The sequence below is a fragment of the Hippichthys cyanospilos genome, chromosome 13, assembly GCF_059441005.1.
Source record: "Hippichthys cyanospilos isolate Australia breed blue-spotted pipefish chromosome 13, RoL_Hcya_1.0, whole genome shotgun sequence".
NCBI lineage: Eukaryota > Metazoa > Chordata > Actinopteri > Syngnathiformes > Syngnathidae > Hippichthys > Hippichthys cyanospilos.
In genome coordinates, this window is record NC_142381.1 from 7,708,764 (window position 1) to 7,732,785 (window position 24,022).

The 24,022-nt window shown below is 40.1% G+C and overlaps 2 protein-coding genes across 6 annotated transcripts; both read right to left on the reverse strand.

Annotated features, from left to right (window-relative positions):
• Positions 1-1,006: 1,006 nt before the first annotated feature.
• egf (epidermal growth factor) lies at positions 1,007-15,539 on the reverse strand. Of its 5 annotated transcripts, none has more exons than XM_088431785.1 (22): positions 15,090-15,539; positions 13,250-13,449; positions 12,089-12,273; positions 11,237-11,464; positions 10,957-11,159; positions 10,755-10,868; positions 9,350-9,472; positions 8,642-8,764; positions 8,051-8,176; positions 7,816-7,952; positions 7,426-7,574; positions 7,022-7,126; positions 6,701-6,918; positions 6,443-6,610; positions 5,767-5,913; positions 5,557-5,676; positions 5,207-5,345; positions 4,155-4,319; positions 1,997-2,090; positions 1,830-1,910; positions 1,653-1,749; positions 1,007-1,578 (listed from the first exon to the last, which is right to left on the reverse strand). In XM_088431785.1, exons 1-22 carry the CDS (start codon positions 15,214-15,216, stop codon positions 1,421-1,423), a joined length of 3,207 nt encoding a protein of 1,068 aa, XP_088287911.1. In that variant the 5' UTR covers positions 15,217-15,539; the 3' UTR covers positions 1,007-1,420. The 5 variants fall into 5 exon arrangements, with proteins under 5 accessions (XP_088287911.1, XP_088287914.1, XP_088287910.1 ...); XM_088431788.1 differs by having other exon boundaries at positions 1,830-1,884; positions 10,755-10,871; XM_088431784.1 differs by having other exon boundaries at positions 10,755-10,871.
• A 1,547-nt stretch (positions 15,540-17,086) lies between these two features.
• Positions 17,087-23,070, reverse strand: lrit3a (info leucine-rich repeat, immunoglobulin-like and transmembrane domains 3a). Its single transcript, XM_088431789.1, has 4 exons — positions 22,765-23,070; positions 21,291-21,757; positions 19,561-19,866; positions 17,087-19,256 (listed from the first exon to the last, which is right to left on the reverse strand). The coding sequence occupies exons 1-4, from the start codon at positions 22,878-22,880 to the stop codon at positions 18,232-18,234; spliced, it is 1,914 nt and encodes a 637-aa protein (XP_088287915.1). The 5' UTR covers positions 22,881-23,070; the 3' UTR covers positions 17,087-18,231.
• Between the last annotated feature and the right edge of the window lie 952 nt (positions 23,071-24,022).

A 24,022-nucleotide genomic window follows, 5' to 3' on the forward strand; every position in this document is an offset into this window, starting at 1 on the left:
ACAGTAATTTTTTGAGAAGTTGGAAATAAAGATTCAATAATAATTCCTAAATATTTTATTTTTAGGAGAGTGCATCAGTTTGAATAGCCTGAGGTTAATTAAATAAGTCACTGTATACATCTGCTTCAAATTTGTTCTTTACTTGGAAAGTACAAAACTAACATACGTTTTAATCACTTAACGTCTTCTTTTTAGGAAAGTGACCAGTATCGCTTTTTAAACTATCTGGGCTATTGTAAATATGTCACGATCTAATCTAAAAAAAAAAAAGTTTTCTTCTTTTTTCTTTTTTGCCCCTTTCACGGTAAATTGTAACACCAATATTTTTTCATATTTATTTTGTTTGCCTTTCCAAAAGGAAGCATCAATAGATTTTTCTTTTTAGAAAAATGTTACTTCAACCGTTAAACTTCATTTTAAAAAAAGTTGTGTGTGCAACACTAACATTTTGAACAGTCTGCACTAAATATTTTTTACATAGATCTTTGAATCTTTTCTTTTTATGAAAGTGTAACATAAAATTGTTTTCTTTTTAGTTATGAGCAACAAAAGCAAGTTGCTTTCTTGGCAGTTGCACCTTGATAAAGTTAGCTTGTCAGGCATTTCCACCCCGATCCTTTGTGAATTATTTAAGTCTTATCAAGACATTTCGACAATTCTCAGCTCTCTTTGGGTACACGTTGTACTTTCTGCAAGTTGGATGTCTCAATCTTTTAGCTCACTCAAGTGGCCCTGACTGCCTTTTAACACCCAGTGTCAATGATTCCTTTGACCCTGTTGCCCAAAACTGAGGTGTAATTCAAGATACATTGATTCTTCTTCACTTTGGTGTGGCCCTAGCCCTTTTTCAGTTAGCACTAATGGAGGCCAATATATAGATAAGTGTGTGCTTGCCAGGAAAATCATTATCCATGTGACACTTGAGGATTTTGTCCCCCACACCCCATCCCAGATAAAATCACAATATCAGTTCAAAAGTATTTTAGAACAAAACAAAGCTTAGAAGTTATGATTGTAGTTTTATTAATGGAAGTACGAACATGTCACAGTTTTGTGTTATTGTGTATAGCTGCTAAACGTTTACTGATAATCACAAAATTCTGCCTACCCAAGGATTACTGTTTAATATACAGGTAATGACATATTAAGGGTTTTACCCAATACACAAGAGACGTCAAAACTGGCCAGACATTCCCAAAAATATCATCATCACTATCCAGTCATCGATTTTCTACACCACCCACTATTTTGAATACAAATAAGGCAATGCCAGTTAAATTATACAGAATAAGGAACGTCAATAGCTCTATAAAACCAGACTAATCATCTAGTCATCTGCCCTTGTGAACAGACTAGTACACCAATGACCCCTTGTGTAAAATGCAGTTATTGCAAGACTTAAACTGTGCAGGAGTCGACTTCAATCTGGGGAGTTATGTCGCGGGATGGAGTTTGGTGACTGACTTGAGCTGTAGAGGAATGTCTGGTTGGTCTCCATGGCAACTGCCGACGCCATGGAGCACTCGTACGCCTGGTTACATTTGGACCATGTCCTTGACTCTTCCGACTGGTTGTCTCCTGATGGATAAGCAATATAAATCGATGTAGGTCCATTTCCACCACAGGTGGGCGTCCACTTTAGCTTCTAGTACCTGTCTCTGATGAGCAGGATGAACATATAGCTCTCCTGGGACAACCTGTTGCTGGGATGACACCGCCTTTTGTGTCGTTGTTCACCACTTTGCAGACCTACCGAGGTAATCGACGGTAATCGATCAGGAGCATGTTTCACAAAAAGGTGCTATAGTCCCTACATATGTTTAAGATACTTTGATGATAGGAGTGCCCATGTGGTACATCATCTTGTCTCTGGTGTATGGAGGCCTACAAAGAGGTGTATCGAAAACTACCTATGAAAAAATATTACTCCATTTTGGAAGCGCGCTTTGCCCAACTGACATCCAAAAGATAGCTCATGGCTTGCTAATATGCTCACCTGCCGTACCGCATCTTTGGTGATCTCCTCATCCGCCACATTGATCTTGCTCACACTATCTGCCGAGGGTTGCTTGTGGAAGAGTCCTTGAGTTCTTTACATAAGAAGATAAAGCGGTCTCATAAAAATAGTGTTTGATCAGTGTTAGGATTCAAATCACATAAAGTCATAAATTAAGGTGAATGGTTATGGATCTGGATGTCGACTGCTCAGATCTCAAGACACAGATTGCTTTTTCAATACAGTTATACCTTTTGCAGGTGACAAAGACTTGACCTGGTATCTGTGAGCCTCAATGAGAAATACACTTGAATTTGAACTACTTACCTTGCAAAAATGTGAAAATATCCATTGTCAAGATTGTGTGCCTTTTGGTATGATCTATGTGGAGATTTTGGGAGGTAGTGTGTGCAAAAATGTGATGGTTAAGTTCAAACGCAAGTACGGATCCTGAGTACAAAGTGGCTAGTGTATGAGTATATGCAATAACTCAGAAAGATTTTATTGACATATGACTTTGTTAACTCGAGTAAGGCTCGGTGCTCATAATTTTCATATACTGTATAATACATTATTTAGTCCAACTTCTGGATGAGCGGTATATAATTTGTCATGTAAATCAACATTTTTTTTTTTAATGTAATCCTGTGTAAAATCTGAATCAAAATGTATTCCTTTAGAGATAAAGACCTTTACCAAACAATTCAAATTTTTCTCAGCAGCAGAAAAAGGCAGCATTTTGACTCATGTACTGGTGTAGCTTGCCAGAGATTTACTAAGTAAATCCAGTGCTTGTATATTCTCTGTGAATGTGACAGGGCGTTTAGGTAAGTCAGTTTCAAAACCAGTGTACTTCTTCAGTGGAAACTATCACGATGTGCTGAGGGGCTTCTTCCCTTCCTCTCTTACAGCAAGGACAATGAAGCAGCAAACTCATAAAGAGCGCCCAAGTGCACTTGCAGTCAAGTGCAGAATGCAATTTGAGGCCAAGCTATTGGCGGCCACGCGTGGACATACCTCAGCGGCTCCATTTTGTCGCAACGAAATGGCCTATTTTGATGTGTAATTGCTGTTGAACAAGCTAAACCAAGCATGTAATTGAAAGCGTGCCACCTCCACAGACGGGTAGGGCGGCACTGTGACCAAGGCAAAACGTAAGGACGGAAGTGTGAGTCAAGAGTGCATGGCGAACTCCGACAGCCTCGTCCGTAAGCCGGCAAAACAACAGCAAAGCAAATCAGCTACTTAGTAACAGCTCAGGTGGAAATAAAGGGGAGCGGATGTTCCAGCTGTGTTGTCACTCAGCTGCGCGGTGGTACTACATGTTGCCACATGTGGCCCCCTGCCTGGAAGACACTTCCATCACACGGCTCACGCATGCCCAATTTTGATAGACATTTTCCTTTGTCACTGGAGCAGTACTACAAGAATGATGCTTACTATAACACAGCACTCTGCTTACAGTAATGTTGATGGACCTGGGGAGCTAGCTGAAGTTCCTTGGAAACATCATCGAAACCACCCTCAGATCAGACATTGTCGAGTTCTCTGAAATATCCAAGCAGGTTGTTATTTTGGAGCTAGAACTACCCTGGAGTGCATGAGGAGGCCAGCGAGAGGAAGAGGGAGAAGTAGTTGGGGACCTCTGGTCTAGAACACCTGAGACAATAACATTCATCATCACGCTCGAGAAAATGCAGACGCCAGAATTTGCATCAATCTCTAGACCTCTACAGTCTAGGATGTGTCACTCTTTCTAAGGACATGTGCCATTGTCTAGGGAAGAAGAGATCAGAATATTTACTGATTGGAAAAAAACACAGAAAGCAGAATCTTTATCACTCACTGAACCATGTCAAACTCTGAATTAGCAGACAAGATATTGTACAGAGTCCTCAGACTCACAAAAACTGAACTATGTATCAGCCTCCGGAAGAAAAATATCAGAATATGTTCATTCTCCAGACCTGCAGAGAGTAATCCATATGTCATGGCCTATACCCCCCAGAATTAAAAAAACAAACAAACAAAAAAAAACATACCAATCTCTACACATTCTGAGACCAAAACTTGTATCGTTTAAAACTGACTCATTTGCATCATTCATTCCTAATACATTGATTGATGTTGCATGTAACCTAAAAACCCCACCCCTCACCTGTAGCAGTAGGCAACACAAGCAGCGATGGAGAGCGCACAAACCAGGAGCACCGAGCAGGAGACGACCACTATGTTCCTGCGCTTCTCCTTCTCAGCCTGCTGAAGCTCCCACCATTCCAAGTCACTGAACTGACAGCGCTCACCATTGTAACCCGCCACACAGCTGCAACAGATGAATATTGAACAATCCATTACTTCGCTATAAATACTATATTATGCTGACAGAATAATACCTGGTTGAAGTTGTTAGAGTGGTATTAAATACACAATGTGTTTAGGATACCCTTCAAAGTGAGTTTCATATGGCAAGTGTAAAATTTGGAGTTTTTCTGTTAGTATTTTCATACCTGGAAGTTGCCCTAAATCGCTTCATTAAACCAAAATGGCTGACTTCCTGTTGCCAATTTGTCAAGGATCCCAGAATCTGATTGCCACTCATTTAGGCAAATGAACCAATCAAACACTGTTTCAATGAACAGACTTCTTGTTCAATTTCGCAAATGGGTCTTTTAGACTTTTTAAATATGTCGTGACATATACATATATCTAGTCTGTTCATCAGTGAAACTACTCCCTACTGAGTGAAACTTGGAAGAGTGCTGTTGAGTCCCCCCAAAAAGTGACATTTCATTTTTATATTTTCACCAGGGAACACAATGCTTGCAAAAATTGGTGAGTTTTGCATGTTAGTACCCCAAAAAGAGGATTCCTTCTTTGGAAGAATACGAATACAGTACAGCCATTCTTACAAAGAAATGTTGTGCGTGTCAGTTAAAAAAAAAATGGGCATTACAATATTATCTTTTTTTGAGCTGTCAAATCACATTTTCACGTGTCCATATTTGTAACTGTGACTTTGCTTTGTGTACCTCATACATACTAATACAGGCTTTTCATAACGTTATAATGCAGGTGGGGGTTTTATGGAACAACAGTGAGCCCTAGTGGTTGAAAATATTCATTATAACTAAGAGCAATGGCATTTTTGGATCCCCTCTACAGTAGTACAGTACTAGATATCCAGTTAGCAAGACAAAAAAAGTGAATTACTTGCAGGCGTAGGACTCCACCTCAGGGAAGTAATAGCAGATGCCCTGGTACAAGCAGTATGAGTCATGGGTGGAGGGACAACTCTCCACCGAGTTCCCAGGGTGGCTCGTCGTCAAAGATGGTGGCAGTTTGCGTACATCTGGCCAAAAAAAAAAAAAAAACATGGAATGAAACTGGAAATAGCTATAAATATTACTACGCATGCCATGCCATCCACTATAGTATTATCAAGCAACAATAAGATGCTAAAGAATTAATCTCACTCCTGCTCCCTGATAAGACTTTCTCAAAAAAATTGTCCTTTTATGTTCTGTTGCTCTTATGCAAGAATGATATAATACACGACCCACCCACACACAAGTGCCCATCGCCAGTGAAACCTTCTAGACAGGAGCAGGTCGGGGTGCCGGCATTCAGGCGACACTTGGCGTTGGGACCGCATGGCCCTGCCGAAAAACACTCGTGCTCATCTGACGGAGGCAATTTGGAAACACATCATTACAAAATTGGTTATTAAAATCAAAGGGAATATTTTTGTATTAGTGTTTATCTATTCTTACCAGACACCATTTTGTCTGTGAATGTCCTCGCTTCAACGCCCGAGTCCACGGCGGTTCTGTTAGAGGGTGTGTGCGATGTGCTTTCATCATTGAGAGTTTTGTCTGGGAGCGGTGTCACAACCACAGTCTTGTTGTTTAACCCTGACCCTGTCAGAGTCAAACATTCACCTTGACGGTACAAACTTGAACCCTAAACCCAATTACACAAATTCAACTCGTAAACCCAGACACCAATCAATTCAATCCCTAACCCAATTTCTAACTCCCATTCCAACACCTACAGCAAACCTTCCCAAACCCTAACCCCCAAATAACCTCTGATTCCAGTCATAACTATAATAAGAAGGACTTTTAATAAAGTTGACTTCCTCGGATTAGGACGAAAAAAAAAAACCCAAAAAACACAAGAAGTATACACAAGAAGTAGGACTTCCAAAATTGAAACTTCATCGAGTAAAAGTGGAAGATGGAAGATCAATCAAACTTGATGGGACTTAGAAGAAGCTCCCAACTCCCGACTTCCGAACATCCATAACCTAATTCAAACAGTGGACATTTACCAATGGAAGTGGAACCATGGAAATCAGCCTGAGCAATTCATGATTAATGGGCAGCCTCAACCATCAATCCTAACCCATATACATTCATAAAATAGATCTTTGTTTGCTTGCTGTACCTGGTTTAGCAAGCGGATGCACCACCACAACGGAAGCAGGTTGGAGCAGGTTGCCAAGCAGATGTTGCACTTCCCTTCCGGTCCGCTTGTGCACGCTCATCAGCTGCTGGTTCTCCTTGTCCACTAACCATAGCCTGTCCTCAAACACGGCTAGGTCAAACGGCCGGCCTGGGCCAGTTGGAAAGGGAATAAGGAATGTCAGTGATACAAAGGAGCACCAAGCATTGAGAACACCTCTGGGCCAGTTCATAACCTCACCTACTTGGTTCTCTTGCAGGATTCGTCGTCCGGAACCGTCCAAAGCGCAGGTCTCTATCCTGTTCCCATCGCACCAGAACAGACGACCCTCAGGGAAGTCGACAGTTAAACCACCGGGCGACACCAGGTTGGTGTTTGCAATCACTGTGCGGCCCGTCCCATTTAAAGAGCAACTCTCCACTGAAGGTTGATGCCCAATATCTGCCCAGAACAACTTCCTCAAAAAAAAAAAAAAAAAAAAAAGGAATCGTGTGGAATAGACAACATTTATAAGGATTTTATGAAATGTAATAATATAACAATAGTTGTTGTCCAACTGACTTTTCCAAGGGATGAACTGTGATGGATGTTGGCTTGTCAATTCCACTGCTCAAGACAGTAGTCATGTTAAGTCCGTCCAAGTTACTGCTGGCCACTATGGACTGTCTGTAATAAATGACATTTAAATCAATTGTATAATAATACCGTACTTTATATTAACCTGATACAAATATTGTTTGACATTCCAGGGTACAATCAGTCTAACTGATCCAGACGATTCAGCAACACTCTTGAGTTTCTGAATGGTAGGAGTGAAGCTATGGACGTATTTCAGGACAGGGCTTTCATTGGATTTTGTGGCATCTTTTTGGGTTCCACAAAACACACACAAAAAAGTTCTCAATGAATCGCTGGGGATTAACCATTTCGTAACTGGGTTGATATTTAAATTCCCATGTGCGCACCTCGTAACGGTCCAGTAAATTTTGCGATGAATCCAGTCAACTGCCAGCCCACTATTTGAATCTGGACCGTCGGTGATGATGCGTTGTCTGGCTCCGCCGTTGATATGAACCCGTTCGATGGAATTATGTGACGTGCTGACAAAGTACACCTTTGTGATGAAAGCACATTCAATTTACTTATTGCAGTTTACTGGGACCAAATAATATACAGTACAATCAAAAAAAAAAAAAAAACTGGCTACGTATTCAGTTATGAGACGTTACAGCTAGATGACCACTAGATGTCACTGCATATCTGCACAGGACACGTGTGCGCTGTGCCATTTAATTACTGTATAGTAGTTGTAGAGTTGTATGTTTATAAAATAATTCTAAGCCTGTTCTTCTTACATTGTTTGACACCGAGTCATAGTCCAAAGATACAAGTGCTCCTCTGGGCTCATCCACAAGGATTTTGCTCTCAGTGCCATCACTGTTTATTCTCTGCACGGCCACTAGATTGGCGATAAGCAGAAATGGCGGTGGTCCTAAAACAATGAACAAAAGATTACATGTGCAATCTTAAATGAGCACAATGAGATAATACGTGTTTAATATGCTGCCTGGCAATTATAACGTGACTCACCAGAGGCAATGCATCGTTTGCCGTCCTGGTGGAGCTGGTAGCCGGGCAGGCAATCACATTGCCATCTAGTGGGGGATACTGGGACGCATAGCTGACTGCAACCGCCTTTGTCTGCCGAGAAGCACCCTGCACCATCAAAAAAATTAACGATCATTTTGCCAAGTATACGACACCCTATGTACAGTAACAGGGAATGCGTAGCTCATAATATTGCATTATTGTCATATCTTCAAAACAATAAAAAAAATAACATCCATCCACCATGTGTTAAAAAAACAACATTAACAACAAAACAGGAGACTCAAACATTCACAGGAAGCCTCCCCTTAGGTGCCTAAACTTAAATCCAGCCATTGTACTTAATAATATGCTACACATTTGCCATTTCTTCTCCTGTAAAACAAAACAAAACAAAACAAAACAAAACAAAAACTTTTTTATTATTATCATCATCATCATCATCATCATCGTCATCATCATCATTATTATTATTATTATTATCATTATTATTATTATTATTATTATTATTATTATTATTATTGTTGTTGTTGTTTTGTTTGGTTTGCACTGATATAAAGAATAAAGTGGTACCTGTACAGCCCTGTCCGTCTTCTTTAATTACAGAGCCCTTTGGACAAACACACATGGGGCCCTCGCCTGTTGCTAGGCAACCATTACCACACTCTGTATCGTTGCCTTCACAGGTTAGGATCTCTGATGACAGGAAACAAACACAATTACAAAGAAATGCTGCAATTTACGAAGGTTGCTAAAAGAAGCATGCTGTCTGCTGTACGTTATCTTTAGATAGTCAACTATTGTAGGTTTCCTGCGTGTAACTAGCAACAAGCTGGTTATTTAAAATACCACTATAAAGTCGTCTTGTAATCCTATAGAAATAGGTGGAATTCTTGTGAGAAGCTGTCCGAACATAATCTTAGCTCACATCAGACTTGGAAATAATGGTTATGGTGAATAATGGTCAATGGTTTTATATCTGTAGCATTCATATGATGTAAAATGTCTGCTCAACAACTTCGACTTGATAAAGCTGGTCAAATATGGTCACTCATGGTTGTCATTTCATCGTCTAATTTCTTTGTCTTTGATGGCAGACCTCATCGTTTAAGATAAGGGAAAAAGTAAAAAGGTTTATGGTTTAATAAATATCCATTTTAAGATGGAAAATGAGTCCCAAATGAGCTCAGTTTTGTGACAACTTTATTAGTGCATAATACCAAGTGATATGCAACCTATACATATGCAATACAAATACAAATAAATGTCCCAACTCCATACCTCTGCATGTTTTTTGATCCGGTAGAAGGGCATATCCGTTCGGGCAGGTACAGAAATAAGACCCTGGGATGTTCTCGCAGCCAAGAGAGCAGCCATGGTTCCAGTGAGCACATTCATTCACATCTAAGGTGAACAGTAGTAAATAATATTTTAGTGTTGAGTCAAAGCTGATCCAACCATTGGATGGGTAATGCCAAGGACAGCTTTTGCCACCTTGACTGGTAGGGCAAGGGTGTTGAACAAAAACGAATGTTGGAAGAGGCACTTCATTACAGAGCGAACCCAATTACACTTGTCACCATCAGTGTTGTAAATCCGTAGCAGACACATTATCCAGTTCTGCCTCCCGTGTTACCAATTTCCTGGTATCAGAAGCTAACGGTGATCATGCTGTGTTCAGTAATGGTGCTTTGATTTGGACTTTTGTGTAAGTGTCGAGCTCCGAACTACAAACTCAATCCGAAGCAGCAGGGAAGCCCAGACCTCCCTCTCCCTGGCCAATTTGTCCATCTCCTTTGGGGGGGATCCCCAGGTGTTCCCAGGCCAGCCGAGAGACATAGTCTCTCCAGCGTGTCCTGAGTCGACCCCCAGGCCTCTTCCCGGTGGGACAAGTCCGGAACACCTCCAAGGCATTCAGGAGGCATCCTGAACTACCTCGACTGGCTACTCTCCACACGAAGGAGCAGGCGCTCCACACTGAGTTCCTCCCGGATGACCGAGCTTCTCAACCTATCTCCAAGGGAGAGCCCAGACACCCTGCAGAGGAAACTCATTTCAGCCGCTTGTATCCAGGATCTCGTTCTTTTAGTCAGCTTGTGACCATAGGTGAGGAAAGGACCGTTCTATCCTACTCTCACTCGTGAACAAAACCTCAAGATACTTGAACTACTCCACTTGGGGTAGGACCTGGAGAGGGCATTGCACCCTTTTCTGACTGAAGACAATGATTCCAGATTTGGAGGTGCTGATCTTCATCCTATCCGCTTCACACTCGGCTGCGAACTGCAGTGAGAGTCGGAGGTCACGGCCTGAAGAAGCCAACAGCACCACATCATCTGCAAATAACAGAGATGTAATTCTGAGACTCCCAAATCGGACCCTGCTCTCTGCGCCTAGAGAATCTGTCCATAAAGGTAATGAACAGAATTGGTGACAAAGGGTAGCCTTGGCGTAGTTCAACCCCCACTGGAAACAGATTCAATATACAGCCGGAATTATCCAAACTGTTACAGCAAATTATTTGCCAATCTTAAGAAACGTGTCCCCCTTACTCACAAACACATTTTAGTAAATAGTCAGCTCATAGAAAATGTACATTGTTCAGTAGAAAGGCACTCCAGAGACCCAACTATATGTAGATTTCAAAGAAAAGTAAAATTTGCATATCTATGAATAAAAACCTCACCTTCACAGTAGAGGCCTTGCTTACTGAGAGCAAAGCCTTCGCCGCAATTACAAACTCCCCGCTCAGCTGTACGTGTGCACACATTGATGCAATTGCCGCTCTGTTCATCGCATCCTGCTTGATGAGAGGTACCATTAATATTGTTTAATGCTTTCCACCATTACAAGAAACACAAATGGTCGAGTGAGATGTCATGTATAACCTGGAAGCCATGATGGTGTGTCGGCCACTGGCTGCTTGTTAGGATGAACTATTTTAATATCAACTGGGACCTTTGCCAATTGTTTAAAGTTGACATTCAGGTGTTCACCGCCTGTGTACTTGTTGACTCGCTTTATTGCTCTGGACGTGGCGTCGGTGTAATACACGTGTTTGTGGAAAACTGCTATTCCCAGCAAATCGGACCTGAGCAAACAAGAGAGGCAGTGTGAAGTACACAAGTAAAAAATGAAAAGGATTGGAAATAACTTCATTGTGTTTACTGAAGGGGCTGATCTATGATGTGTAAGGCTTTGCCGTTGTAGTCCGAGGAAGCGATGGTGCTTTCTCCTTGCAGACCAAACTGGACCCAGAACAGTCTCCTGTCTCTGTAGTCGATGGACAGTCCCTTTAACCGCTGGGAGGTTTTGATTAGCGTTATTTTCGCTTGTCCTGCAGTATCACACCGCTGAACGCTTGGGGTCATTCCATCGGACAGCCAAAACAAAAACCTGTAAAATGTTGTATATTTGTATTTGTTTGCTGATTTGCTCAAGAACGTTTTTCACTCTCTTACAATCTGAATCGTGTTCATAGTATATAGACCTGATCCAAATTTTAAGGTCCGTTGAAGAATAGATGTTCGATGTTCTTGGAGGATTATTGGACCATAATGAATTATTTCTTGTGAATTCTTACACAGGTATGAGGGGTGAGCCGCAGACTTTGTGTTTATGGTGTGATATCAAAGATTAGTGAATAGGGGAGCTCCATGAAGCAGGTGCTGTTAGCAGTCAAAAAAGAGGAATGACTGGTTGTGGAGTGTTGTTTATGTTACGTCTCACAAGTTATTCAGCACTGTAAAAATGAGAAGAAGCCTGTAGGTGATAGATGAGCTAAAAGTTATAGTATTTTATATCTGCTGCATCTCATAGCTATGTATCAGCTCCACCTTGACATGGTTATGTATGGTACGTTCTTTGTTGGTTTTCTGGAGCACAAAACACACTTTAAAATTCAGTTTCTTTATCATATGTAGGGTTTCTCCAGGTTTAAAGACTGAGACTAAAGACTAAACATTCAAAATGTATATTTTTATATAATGCATTTGTGTCATAAATGTTAACTGACATTACCTTTTAGTGGGGTCGATCACAATGGAGCTCGGCAGAGTCAAGTGCCTCGCGAGTGTCCTTTCACTTTTCCCATTTGTATCCATCCTCTTGATTCTGCCCTTTTTATCCCTGCTCGTCCAGTATACAGCATTCCAAATCCAGTCTACAGCCAGGCCCGAGATGTGTTTGTCTGACGAGTACAGTTTCTGCGGAACAAAACAACCAACCATTTTGTGGTAGTCCAGGGTTTGAAGTTTCAGCACATTTTAAAAGAGATCTTGGACAGACAAGCATCTAAAAAAAAGACTAAAAGCTGTACAAACATATCATCTTCACTGTTTGAAACCAGTGGTTCTCAAATGTGGCTACAAGTACCCCCTAGGGGTACTTGAAGGAACTTAAGGAGGTACTCAAGATTTAAAACAAACAAACATGCAAAAATCCTTTAAAATCATTATTGAATTAATTAACTGGGTTAGGACAATAAGCGTTCACCAAACAAATTTTATGTTTTGTAAATTATGCAATTTCATTTTTGTAAAAAGCCACATTCTCCCCCATACTAGAATGGTTCGACCCAACTTGTCATTTGCCTTCTCTGGTTACCTGTCAAGTTAATTATTTATTTTTGTGAACTCATCTGTACTATAATCCCAAAAGAGGACACTTTAAGTTGAATATTTTTTCTGTGGACACATATTTATTTATATATTTTTCTTTTTGATGTCTGGCATTTTAGGTTGACTATTTTTAAGGGACAAATATTTATTAGTAATTAATTTAATATTTTTTTTTTGTGAAGAGATCTCAACTGTAATCCCAAAACAGGATGCTTTATGCTGAATATTCTTCAGTGAACAAATATTTATTTAAAATTATTTATTTTTGAGAGCAGGTCTGATTATTTGATTTTTTGTGGACAAACATTTATTAATACTTAAGTTGATGATTTCTTTTTGTCAACAGATCTCGGTCCGTCATTTACAGTCCCTTCAGTCCACAGACTCCCTTCCGTCATCGCCGGTCTGCTTTTTTTTGGAAGTTTACCCAAACTGTTATCATTGTCAGCCAAATGTTTACGGCACTTCTGTCATCAATTCCGTCACCAAATTTCCTCGTTACCTCATTTATATTAAAAACTGGTCTGGCCCAAATTTCCCAAATTGATAACTCCAATGCCACCTGTCTGTGTGAGCCTCTGATGGGTGACTTATAGATGATTCCGGCATGCTTGTCCACCCAGTAGATTCGTTCCTCACTGAAATGGAAATCAAGCAGGATGGAAGATGGCACCCCAGCCACCAGCCGTCTCTGGTTATTCCCGTCCAGGTCCATCCTGTGTATTGCTTTACCATGGCCGAAGATCAGGAAGGGCTGTGAAGCTTAACACAAGGCATTGTTTTCATCTGCATGTCGAATAACAAGCACCTTCAAATTCAAGGCTACAATTAGTTGACCTTCTAGCCAGTTTTTGAATAAAGCCTTGTTCGTTACTAGTCGTTAACTGATCATTGTCCAATTTGCATTCCTTCAGGGTTTTGGCAGGACTGCGGCAACTACAACTTCATCTATTTCCAACAGTGTCAGAAAAAGAGTTACTGAGGTGGCCTCTATAGTGTCAGACCTTGACATAGCCTATGCCGTATTTTCACTGTTGTTCCTATCATGGAAATACTATGTGCAACCATGGATACTGCCTCGACTCTGTGGAATGAAGAAAAACAATGAGTGATGGCTGACAAACAACATAATGAAATTGAGGTTCATGGGACGGTCAACATTATTCTTAAATGTGTATGTTGCATTTATCCAACACTCAGCACAAAAATGTATGATTTATCATGTTTCATACTTGGGGATGGAATGCATGTATCAAGGTTGTGTAATCAAAGAATAGTTTGATTGTACTCAATTAGAGGCGAAAGCAGTCAGATTAAAGGTAATTTTGTTACAAAGACAAATTAATATTCATGGTTACATTTTTTATTTGAACCTCATCTGCACTAGCGGATTGAGCCACCTTGAAAAATGACCTGTCAAAGTGGGTAGCTAGCAGGCAATTTCTATGCCCGCACCTCGTTTGTAAATATTTCACTATCCCGTCACAAATCACCCATAGCTTTTAAATCGTATTACAGATGCCAGATATTTAACTTTTTATGGGGATTTTTTTTTTCACTTTCAAATTTACAATGATGTGCCTGTGCCTGCACACGTTATAAAACTTAATTTGTCCTCTTTTATTGCTTTCATTTCACTGATAATGAATACCAAGTCATGCGTAAATAATTAAAAGAAACTTTACCATACACAAAACTACACAACTAGCGAATTTAATTTCCCTTACAGAAAAATAAAGCCGCTGTTTATCTCCTAGGGGTGTTTCAGTATAAAATATTAATCATAGTAACAGTTTTGATTTAAAGCATTTGAGTGAATCCATATGTTGCTATAGTCCGCCTTGCACTTTGTTGGTGACCCCTGATCTCCTGTATAATATGATGCACATATGGCCATAATATCTTTAACCAATAAGACCTGATAAATACATGTTATATTGTTGGGTTAGGGTTAGGGTTAGGCTTAGTAATATTACATCAGTAATATTACAACTCCAAAGTTGTATTCATATAAAGTACAACTTTCTCCCTTGCTACTTCAAAAGTGTAATCTGATCTATCTATCTATCTATCTATCTATCTATCTATCTATCTATCTATCTATCTATCTATCTATCTATCTATCTATCTATCTATCTATCTATCTATCTATCTATCTATCTATCATATAAAGGTGATATTTTGAAATCCAATGCAGCTTATAATTATCTATCATATAAAGGTGATATTTTAAAATCCAATGCAGCTTATAATTAGTCCAAAGCCAAGGTAATGAAGGAGTATTTGGGTTAGTGCGCTTCATAAATTGACACTATGTAGGAACATTTTTTAAAAATAATACAACATTATTTATTGCAAATATTTTGTACAATGCAATTCATGAAATGTTGAAACCAACTCACCATCACAGCTACCATTCCTGGTCGCCCGTGTCAACCTCTCGTCCCAGCATGCCGTGCCAAGGGCCAAGGCGCCACTATCCGGCACCGTGAGATAGATCAGTGCCACTGTGAGCGTCACGGACAACATAATTCTTGTTCACTTTGCCTCAGGCATTCCCACAAACAGCAACGGCGTGGAAGAATTTCCCCGAGCCAAGCGACATTTGCGCATGGACCATTTGCATGTCACCCAGTGGCGAGGGTTAGATGTGTGAGACGGAACGTCCTCACATACGAGGTAGTGTCTCAAGTCTTAAAGTGAAAATACAAGAAAATAACCTACGTATCTTGCACATGCCCTGCATTGGCCTCCATGCTGCCAGTCTGTTGGAAGCAAAGGTTGAAATTCCTGACACCCTCTTGATAAATTTTGCACATGCAAACCCAGCTCTGGAGCAAAACCTCCTTTAAGTCGGTGTCCAGGGCAGAATGTGGAAAATGCCAGCAATGAGGTTGGGCCCTGTAGAAAAGTCCGACACAATAACAATTTGGCCACACACCTCCCCCCTAATAGACATGTCCCTTCTCCGTGTAAATTCCTGAATGTGTCCGGGAGAGTTACATGATAATTGTTTTGGTTCCAAAAATTCCATATATTCATGCAGCATTTTTACAAAATATCATAAATGGTAAATGTCAAAAAATGAAAATTGAGTGATTCATATATTCTAAGTCAGAATTTAATTCACTTTAAATTATGTATACATAAAGGCATCTGAAAAATTGACTTTCATCTCCTGCGGTGTCATCTGCGGAAGTTTGTGTGTGTAACAATTTAAACAATGCAGTCTTGTGGAAGCTTTTTTCAATTTGATTTCATGCTGGGGGGGTCAAATTATTTTTTATTTTTGTCCTTTATTAGTTGCTATGAGCATTTATTTAGAGCTGTTGTGAAACTGACATTTGAAGTGAGGACATCTGGCTTATTTTGGAGACGCACCACAACACTTTAGCAACGATGTGCAACCTCTTCTAATTCCGTATTTACATACACTTCGATGACAACTTAACCCTTTTTGAATAGAGAGATAAAGAAGGGCATTTTTGAAAATACATTTAGTCAATAAATAAGACATTTCAAGCCAATTAGATCAAATTGGGTAATTCTTTGTGTCGGAAATCACTGGTCTATTACTGTTCCTGTTCACGGCCATTTGTGAACCTACTTTTTGTTTGAGGGGGCATACAAACTCGACTGGTAACCAACAAATTGTAGGGCAGCTATTAATCTTTATATTCAAACCAGTGTACAATTTGGGGATCTAGCATATTTTTGAAGTGTTGGAGGAAGCCAGAGCACCCACAGAAAACCCATGCAAGCATGGTAAGACATGCAAATCCGACACAGGGGAGCCTGAAATGTAAACCCCCAACGTTAAAACTGGGAGAAAGACTTGTCAATCACCAGGCTCAAATTCAACTTTGATAAACTTCAAACATGTACAAAATGTTAAAAACTTTAAAATACTTTGGACAATAGAATTGATTTTTCCCTGACACCAGGGCGTGTAGAATAGGCCCCAAGCTTCTTCAGCCCTGGCCCGGAATGACTAATTTCTAGAGAACGGCATGGCCTCAGCGCATTATCCCTAATTGTTTGGAGAACAACTAGCAAATGTCAAGAACCAAATCCACTATTCATAGCCGTTGTGACTCGAGTCATTGTCAGCTCCCAAGTCACAAGTAACTTCGTAGAAAAGCGCTGGAAGATTTACGCAGCCCAATGAATGCTTTAGTCCAGCAGTGGCCCAGTCACTGACCTTTTCTCACAATTCTTCTTCCTCCTCCCATGATAGATGATGAACAATGAATGTGGTAATATGTTTGCTTTGCCTCGCTTTTAGGATGTCCTAGGCTTCAATGCAGCTAAATTTCTTCTTACGCATAATTCTGGGAGAGACTAAAAAACAGATATTTTCAGGTTAGATAACCCTTTTTTAATGTTCCAGAATCCATTTTAAAAAACAAACAATTGCAAACTGTGAACAAACAAAGAAATATTTTGTAATGCTTGGAAAATTTGGTCAAAATTACATGGAAATATTTTGATTTCATAGTCATAGTTTAACAAGGGAATGGAATCATATTTTAACAAATGATTCGACAAAATGGAAAAAGACACCATTTGCTCTTAAAACATCTTAACTATATTTATGAAAAATAGTCCTTTGTTTTTAAAAACTAATGCAACATTCATGTTTCTATACCATTGTAATGGTAACTGATTATTCGTGTTTTTCGTTTATAGGCACAAATGTTGCCATTCATAGAGATGCACTTTTTTTTTCTTTTTGTTCATCAAATAATCAAGTGATCTCCAATTACTTTTCTTTTTGAAGATGCTGGTTTAACACCACCCTCCCAAATAATTTCACTTATCATCCTACCCTGTCTTATTACATGAGTTGTATGACGACATTTCAGTTGTATTTCATTTTATTTCAAACAAATGTAACCTTGAAAACAAAAATATACATGAAGACAAAAAAGTGGCAACCTTTCAGAAGAGTCACATTCCATAAACAGTTGTCAGGTCAGGTAAGGCATTGATATTGTGTGTGACAGGATATGGCTACGAATGAATAATTTGTTTTCTCTAGATTATGATATTCAAATCTATGTTTTGGCATTGAATATCACAAGAAATAAACAAACAAAAGGTTTGATGTTACATGCAATTTCAACCAACAAAGCTGTTGGCTTGTTGTGTCATGTGAAAATCTTAAACATAGAGTACATAAGGCTGGATAAGGGCGTAACAATATCAGTCGACCCAAGGAACAAACCCATGGGGGAACTAAAAAGTGCCTTGTAAATCAAAGTTGTTTTAGTAATAAACATTGATTCTCTTGATTGCACTGCTTCCACTTTGTGCTTTCGATTTTTTCGTCCAGTCAGAAGTAACGCGCCTATGCAACTTCAGAATCAGATGTTTAAGTCAAATCAATCCCCACTGACTTCCCAGGTACAAAATGTATGGCCCACCACTGCTAAATCATCATCTAAAACTTTGGATATATATGTCTTATCTTCTCAATTCTGTTTTTGTTCTATGCTTATCAAAGGCATTAAGTACATAGAATCTTTCCAGACGTTTCTGGTATCAACAGAGATACTCAGAACGCGAACTGTCACTCTTGTAGGTCATCTGGGAGTCGATACTGGAGCGAGAGCACAGCAGTAGCCTTTCCGACTCGTGGGTGGGCCTCCTTGCCCAAAGCTCCGTTGGGTGAGGGTTCATGGTCCTTTGCTTCATAGTGATGGTCTCAAACTTGACATAACTATCCTTCTCCAGCTCTGCTTCATCTGGAACAGCCTCGCTCGGCTTGCAGTAGAGGGCAAGGATCTTGTAGACCAACAATCCAATGAGTGGCAATGCCAAGGCACAGGCAATGCCGCTGATGATGTTGAAAAACTGGTTCTGTCCTCCATCCTCTATGTTGTCCAGCGTGTAGAAGTCAGTGCACGGGTCCTTGGCGGCAGCACTACCCTTGGCCACGAGGCAAACAGAGTATCTAATACCAGGTGAGAGTTCCTCCAGCAGAATTTTGCCACTGCCTGCAGTTGTCTCCACTGTTCTTTTGTAGTCATCTTCGCCGTCTTCACCGTAAGGGGAATAAACAACAGTGAGGGGAGAGTTCTTGGGGAGCCCCTCCGCCGTCCATACCAAAACCGCACTGTCAGATGTTTCCTCCACTATCTCCAAATCTTTGACTGACTTCGACATCTCGTTTTTCTTACTTTTTTCATCCGACACAAACTTTCGTCCATCACCATTTTGCTGGCTCTTCGCTGGCTTGAGTAAACCCTTTTGAACAGCAGAAGTTGGTTTTGGCTTGGCTGAGAGCTCAAATGCAGTTGTCTGGACCATGGGCACGGTTGAAGTTGAGACGGTCATATCTCTTTCCGGACCGTATGCCCAGTCTGGACCTGTCGGTCCCGTCCCGGCATCGGGAATCAGTGGTGTGATTATGGTGCTCAGTGAACCGGCCACTGAAAGGGATATGGTGGCTTCTGCTGCACCGGCGTCATTCTTGGCTTTGCAGATGTAGTCCCCAGCGTCCTTGTGTACTATGCCATGTAAACTCATGATGGACCATCGGACGCCATCCCCTGGAGACTCCTGTACTGTAGAGGCAAGCAAGAAATGTCAAAATGAGGCTCCGGAAGTTTCTCTCTTTTTTTTTTTCCTAACATCTACAAATCTGGTCCTCACCACCCTTCCTTAAGCTTTGTAGGGACCTGAAAACAATCCTGATCATTTGAATTAGATGTATAATGGGAAAAAAAACCCATTGAAAATAGGTTGAATAGGGGCTCCAAAGGACTGCATTCAGACACTCTAGGCCTACGGCAGTTGTACGAGTATACAACTCCAGAATCAGTGCAACCACTACTAGAAATGATACAAAGACTAAATGTATGTTAATACCTGTGTTGTTGACCGGTGATCCATCAGACCGAGCCCAGTAGAGGCTTGGTGTCGGGTATCCTGTTGCATCACATCGCAGAAGAACATTACTACCCAGCGGAGATGTGATCTTGGTCGCAGATGTCATGACTGAGGGCTTCACACAATTATCAAGTTCGGCGCGCTGAAAGAGGACGCCAGATAGGTTCTCGGGTGCATTGCAGGTCAGGAACAGGTCCATAAGAACCACGGGCGTAACTGCCATCTTAGATATCTCGATCAACTTTGAGATCTTGCAATCACAGAACCAGGGATTGTCTTGGAGACCTGAAAATATAAATTGGGAGAATTGGGCTTTTGTTGGACTCATGTAGTTTAGATTGAAACACCAGGTTCATTGTCTTGACATGATTGGAAAGTTCCTTTGTCTTTTTTTTGGCATTTTCTTGTGGGTTTTTTCCCAATCTTTATTCAAAGTCAAAATCTCAAGGCACACTACAAAAAAAAGTCACATAATTTATACTGGTACTTTTACCTACGAGTACAGCAACTTACGACAACTTGCGAGGTTTCGCATTTCATTGGCAGCAGAGGACCCTACAATATCTGCTCTGCATCCCATTCCTCACTCATAATTTGAGGTTAGATCTATTTAATTTACTTGTTCACTCTTTAGGCTTATGCTCTGGTTAATTGTACCTTTCCTCTCACTACATTGTTTTGTCTGTCATTAAACTTCAATCAGATACAATTTTTGAAGAAAAAAAAAGTCAAAAATAATTTTCTGAGCATTCTAACATTACATTGCGTATTTCTCGCAGCACGCTGAATGATCTCTTATGACGGTGGTTTGCAATAACTGTTCTAGCCTCATAAAATTAGAGTTCAAGTGTTTTGTTATCAATAAACTATTGCACAAGCACCTGATGTACACAATAAGAAAACATGTACCCGGTTGTTATCAAATCCCTTTAACCAGATTAGCTGTCCTGACAGTGTCAGCCAGTGCATCTAATCTGGCCTTGGCCTTTATTCGATTTGCAGCCACTCACCAGCCATGTCAATAGATTACAGCATTTATGTGTTAAAATGAAGTGAAAAGTGTGATTTATCAGTGTTAGGTACTGACGGCATTTTTATGGAACGTTTTACTTTAAAGAATGAATGAGATATTTTTTCTCGTAAAAAAGACAATCCTTTGAAGTGTGTGCCTTGATATGCATATTTGACTGTACTGCAATACAGCAAGCAGGTTGTTACCGGGTGCACTTTCATGCAGTGGAATCACAAACCATATGGATGCATATAATGATGATGCCTTTACTTCTTGCAGGCTATGGACTATGTATATCATTTTGGCATCTATGATTCTGATAAATGCACAATGATGTAGAGAATGAAGGCTTGTGAACACTGTATACTTAACCTTGTTAATGCTTAGCTAAATTCCTGATTCATTGGTATACATGTATGTTTTTCATTCAGAAGGATGAACATGAGTAGGAATACCAAGAAATGAAGCATAACTGTTTTTAAATATTCTCCACTTAATTAGGGTTATAAATTAACCCTGGACAATGAGCTTGAACTGAGAGGCCCCATAATTAGAATTTGCTAAATTGATCTAGCCTTAGTGCGTGTGGGTTTGTGTAATTGAACCAATTTGGCTAGCTTAGTAGCAGGCTGATGGAACCAACTGGCTGTAATTAACACTGACCTGTCCTGATCATGACACGATCTTTGGTACTCACCCAGCACCACCTTCTGGGAGGCGTTTGATGTGACTGGCTCGCCGTTAAATGGTGGCCAGATATCCATGAGGTCTGAAGGCAGTGTGGCTAATTTGTTGCTAGATAGATCCAGGTATGTAATCTTCACCAGGTAGGAAATGGCCTCGGCGGGAATGCTGGTTAGCCTGTTGTTGTGGAGGTCCAAAGTCCTGAGCAAGGGCATCTCCTTGAGGGACTCCCATGGGAACACAGAGATCATATTGCCATCCAGCCTCAGCTCGTGGAGCACTTTGAGGTTGTAGAAACTCCCCGTGTCCACCGAGGTGATGGAGTTGTATGTGATCCACAGGTAACGGAGCTCTGTTAGGTAGTAAAATGCTTCCGTTGGCACTCGGCGGACGGCGGTCTTCTCCACTCGGAGCTTGACGGTGTCCACCGGGACGTTGACGGGGATGTCGGACATGTCAGGGTCATTGCAAAGCACAGACCTGTGAAGACATTTACGCGGTTGAACTAAAGTGCTCACATCCTGGAATTGAAACATACCTCTGGTGCCCCCACTAACGCTAACCCTTAAAGTTTACTGCACGTATTTACAGTATGCTATTAACATAATACATTCCCATTTCTTGGCTGACATTTTGAACATTTTGATTCGCAAAATAATCCAAAATGAGCCCATGAAAACTAATAACATCCTTTATATTTATATCTTTTTGTTTTCTTTTGTGCATAAGGTATTTTTTATTTAGATCATATATCGTCATTGCTTTTCTCATAGTTTAGCATAGCATTCCATTCCAGCAGGGTAGAGGTGGAGATCAGTGCTAAATAGGCCTCCCTCAGGGATTAATGGGACAAAACACACGAGTGAACACGCATCATATCAGTACATGCATACAAGCCAGCTTTTAAATTGTCAATTAAAGTTAATTGATTTAATTATTTTGGTGGAACCAATAATCCATGCTTATGACGCTGATTTGTTTAGGTGTATATTTGTTTGGGTTAGTGGTGTGTGCTTACAGCTAGACAAATTGGCTAAGGAGAACAAAGTGCAGACTTCTCTGCTAAAGCTTATGCCACAGCAACCCGACCCTGAATCAGTGGAAGAAGTTGGAAGGATGTTTTTGGTCACCTATCATATATCAATCACCTATCCTATATACTGTAATTGATTTTAATGTAAATGTAACAAAAAAGGTTTAAATCTTGACATAGTAATGTGTGGGAGGGCTTTATGCCTTTAAGAATTAAAAACATGGTTTTAATTTTTAACTCATTATTAAAACATACATGTTTTGCTTGAAATTATTTGTATTCAAATACATTTTTAGTGTTTGTAAAAAGTACATTTTATTGGTGTTTTCCAGTGGGACTGAAACTCAACTCCTATCATGAATGGAGGATTTCTTATAATCATATTGTATAATATTTTAAGATGAGCAGTTCCATAATAAATCTACGAAAATGTAAATATTTGAAGAGACTTTACCTTGTTCCCGTTCCTTCACCACGTCCATGGAAAACACAAGTGCACTGGGATGGACAGAAGGGACGAGCCGTGTTAAAGCAGCATATCAACACCAACATCGGGAGGATATGATGCATGATTTCACCAAGAGGACCCCGAATAGTCACTTGGAGCAAGGATCGGGGAAAAAGACATCAGGATTCATTACAAGTTTGAAGGATTGCTTCCAAAAAACAAACAGATGATAAAGAAAAGTGCTTTCAAAGTCCATAAGCGTGGCAGGCTGGTGATGGACTTACAGTACAGGTCACCTGTGAGATGCTAATCGCTCTCCTCCCAGGCTTGCTGAGATTAGCTGAGGATTTCTTTGCTTTGTAAGGGTCACGCAAGCTCGGCAGCAGGCCCTGTAATCGCTAATCGCCCACTTCCAGAAAGGGTTCCCCTTATGTGATTTCCACTAGGCCTTTGCAGAGCCCCGCTCGAGTCTTTCTTTTACATTTAATACCATGCTGTATATTATTTGTAAAAATACAAATACAAATATTTCTGGACCACATTTATGTTGTAAAGACATCAGTCACCACTTGATGGCAGTCAACACACATTTCTAGTGGTTCAATGGATTATTCTTAATGATAGAAGTGCAGATGGGTGGATCCTTGACCATACTGAATGTGAAGGCAAATCCATATGTTTTGTTATTTTAGAGTGTCACAATGTGTCACAATCATGGGCTGCAAGAAGGTTTTTAATGGTCCTAGGGATTATATTGGTTAATATTAGAACCACTTATAAAAGTTTGTCTTTTGTGCTTGTTAAAAAATAAAAACGTACTCAGGGAGCTTTAGGAAAATATTGCTTTATTTGTCTGCTAAAATCATATACAAGTATAGTTGTTTGGTTTTTGTTAGGTTCAATTTGGTTCATTAGACTGTGCGGGTTTATTAATTTTTTTAAAATACACATTTGTTCAATCCTGACCTCTGCATGTAGTATTTTTTTCATTTGGACCCCTGTTTATTTGACATTGACACCTCTGGCTGAGAAAGAGCCATAGTATCAACTGATCTAAAATCAAACATACACAAACCATGTTTTTAATTTTTGCTTAGTTTTTTTAACGTAACTATAACTTGACAAGTTTAGCAAATAGTCAATTCTTGTGCAAGTAAGTGTAACAGGTAAAATTGCTTGTATAATTTTGATAAGTATATAGTATAATACTTTGATAACATAATTCTAAGACTATCAAAAGTGAAGTTTCTGTTTTTCGACAAAT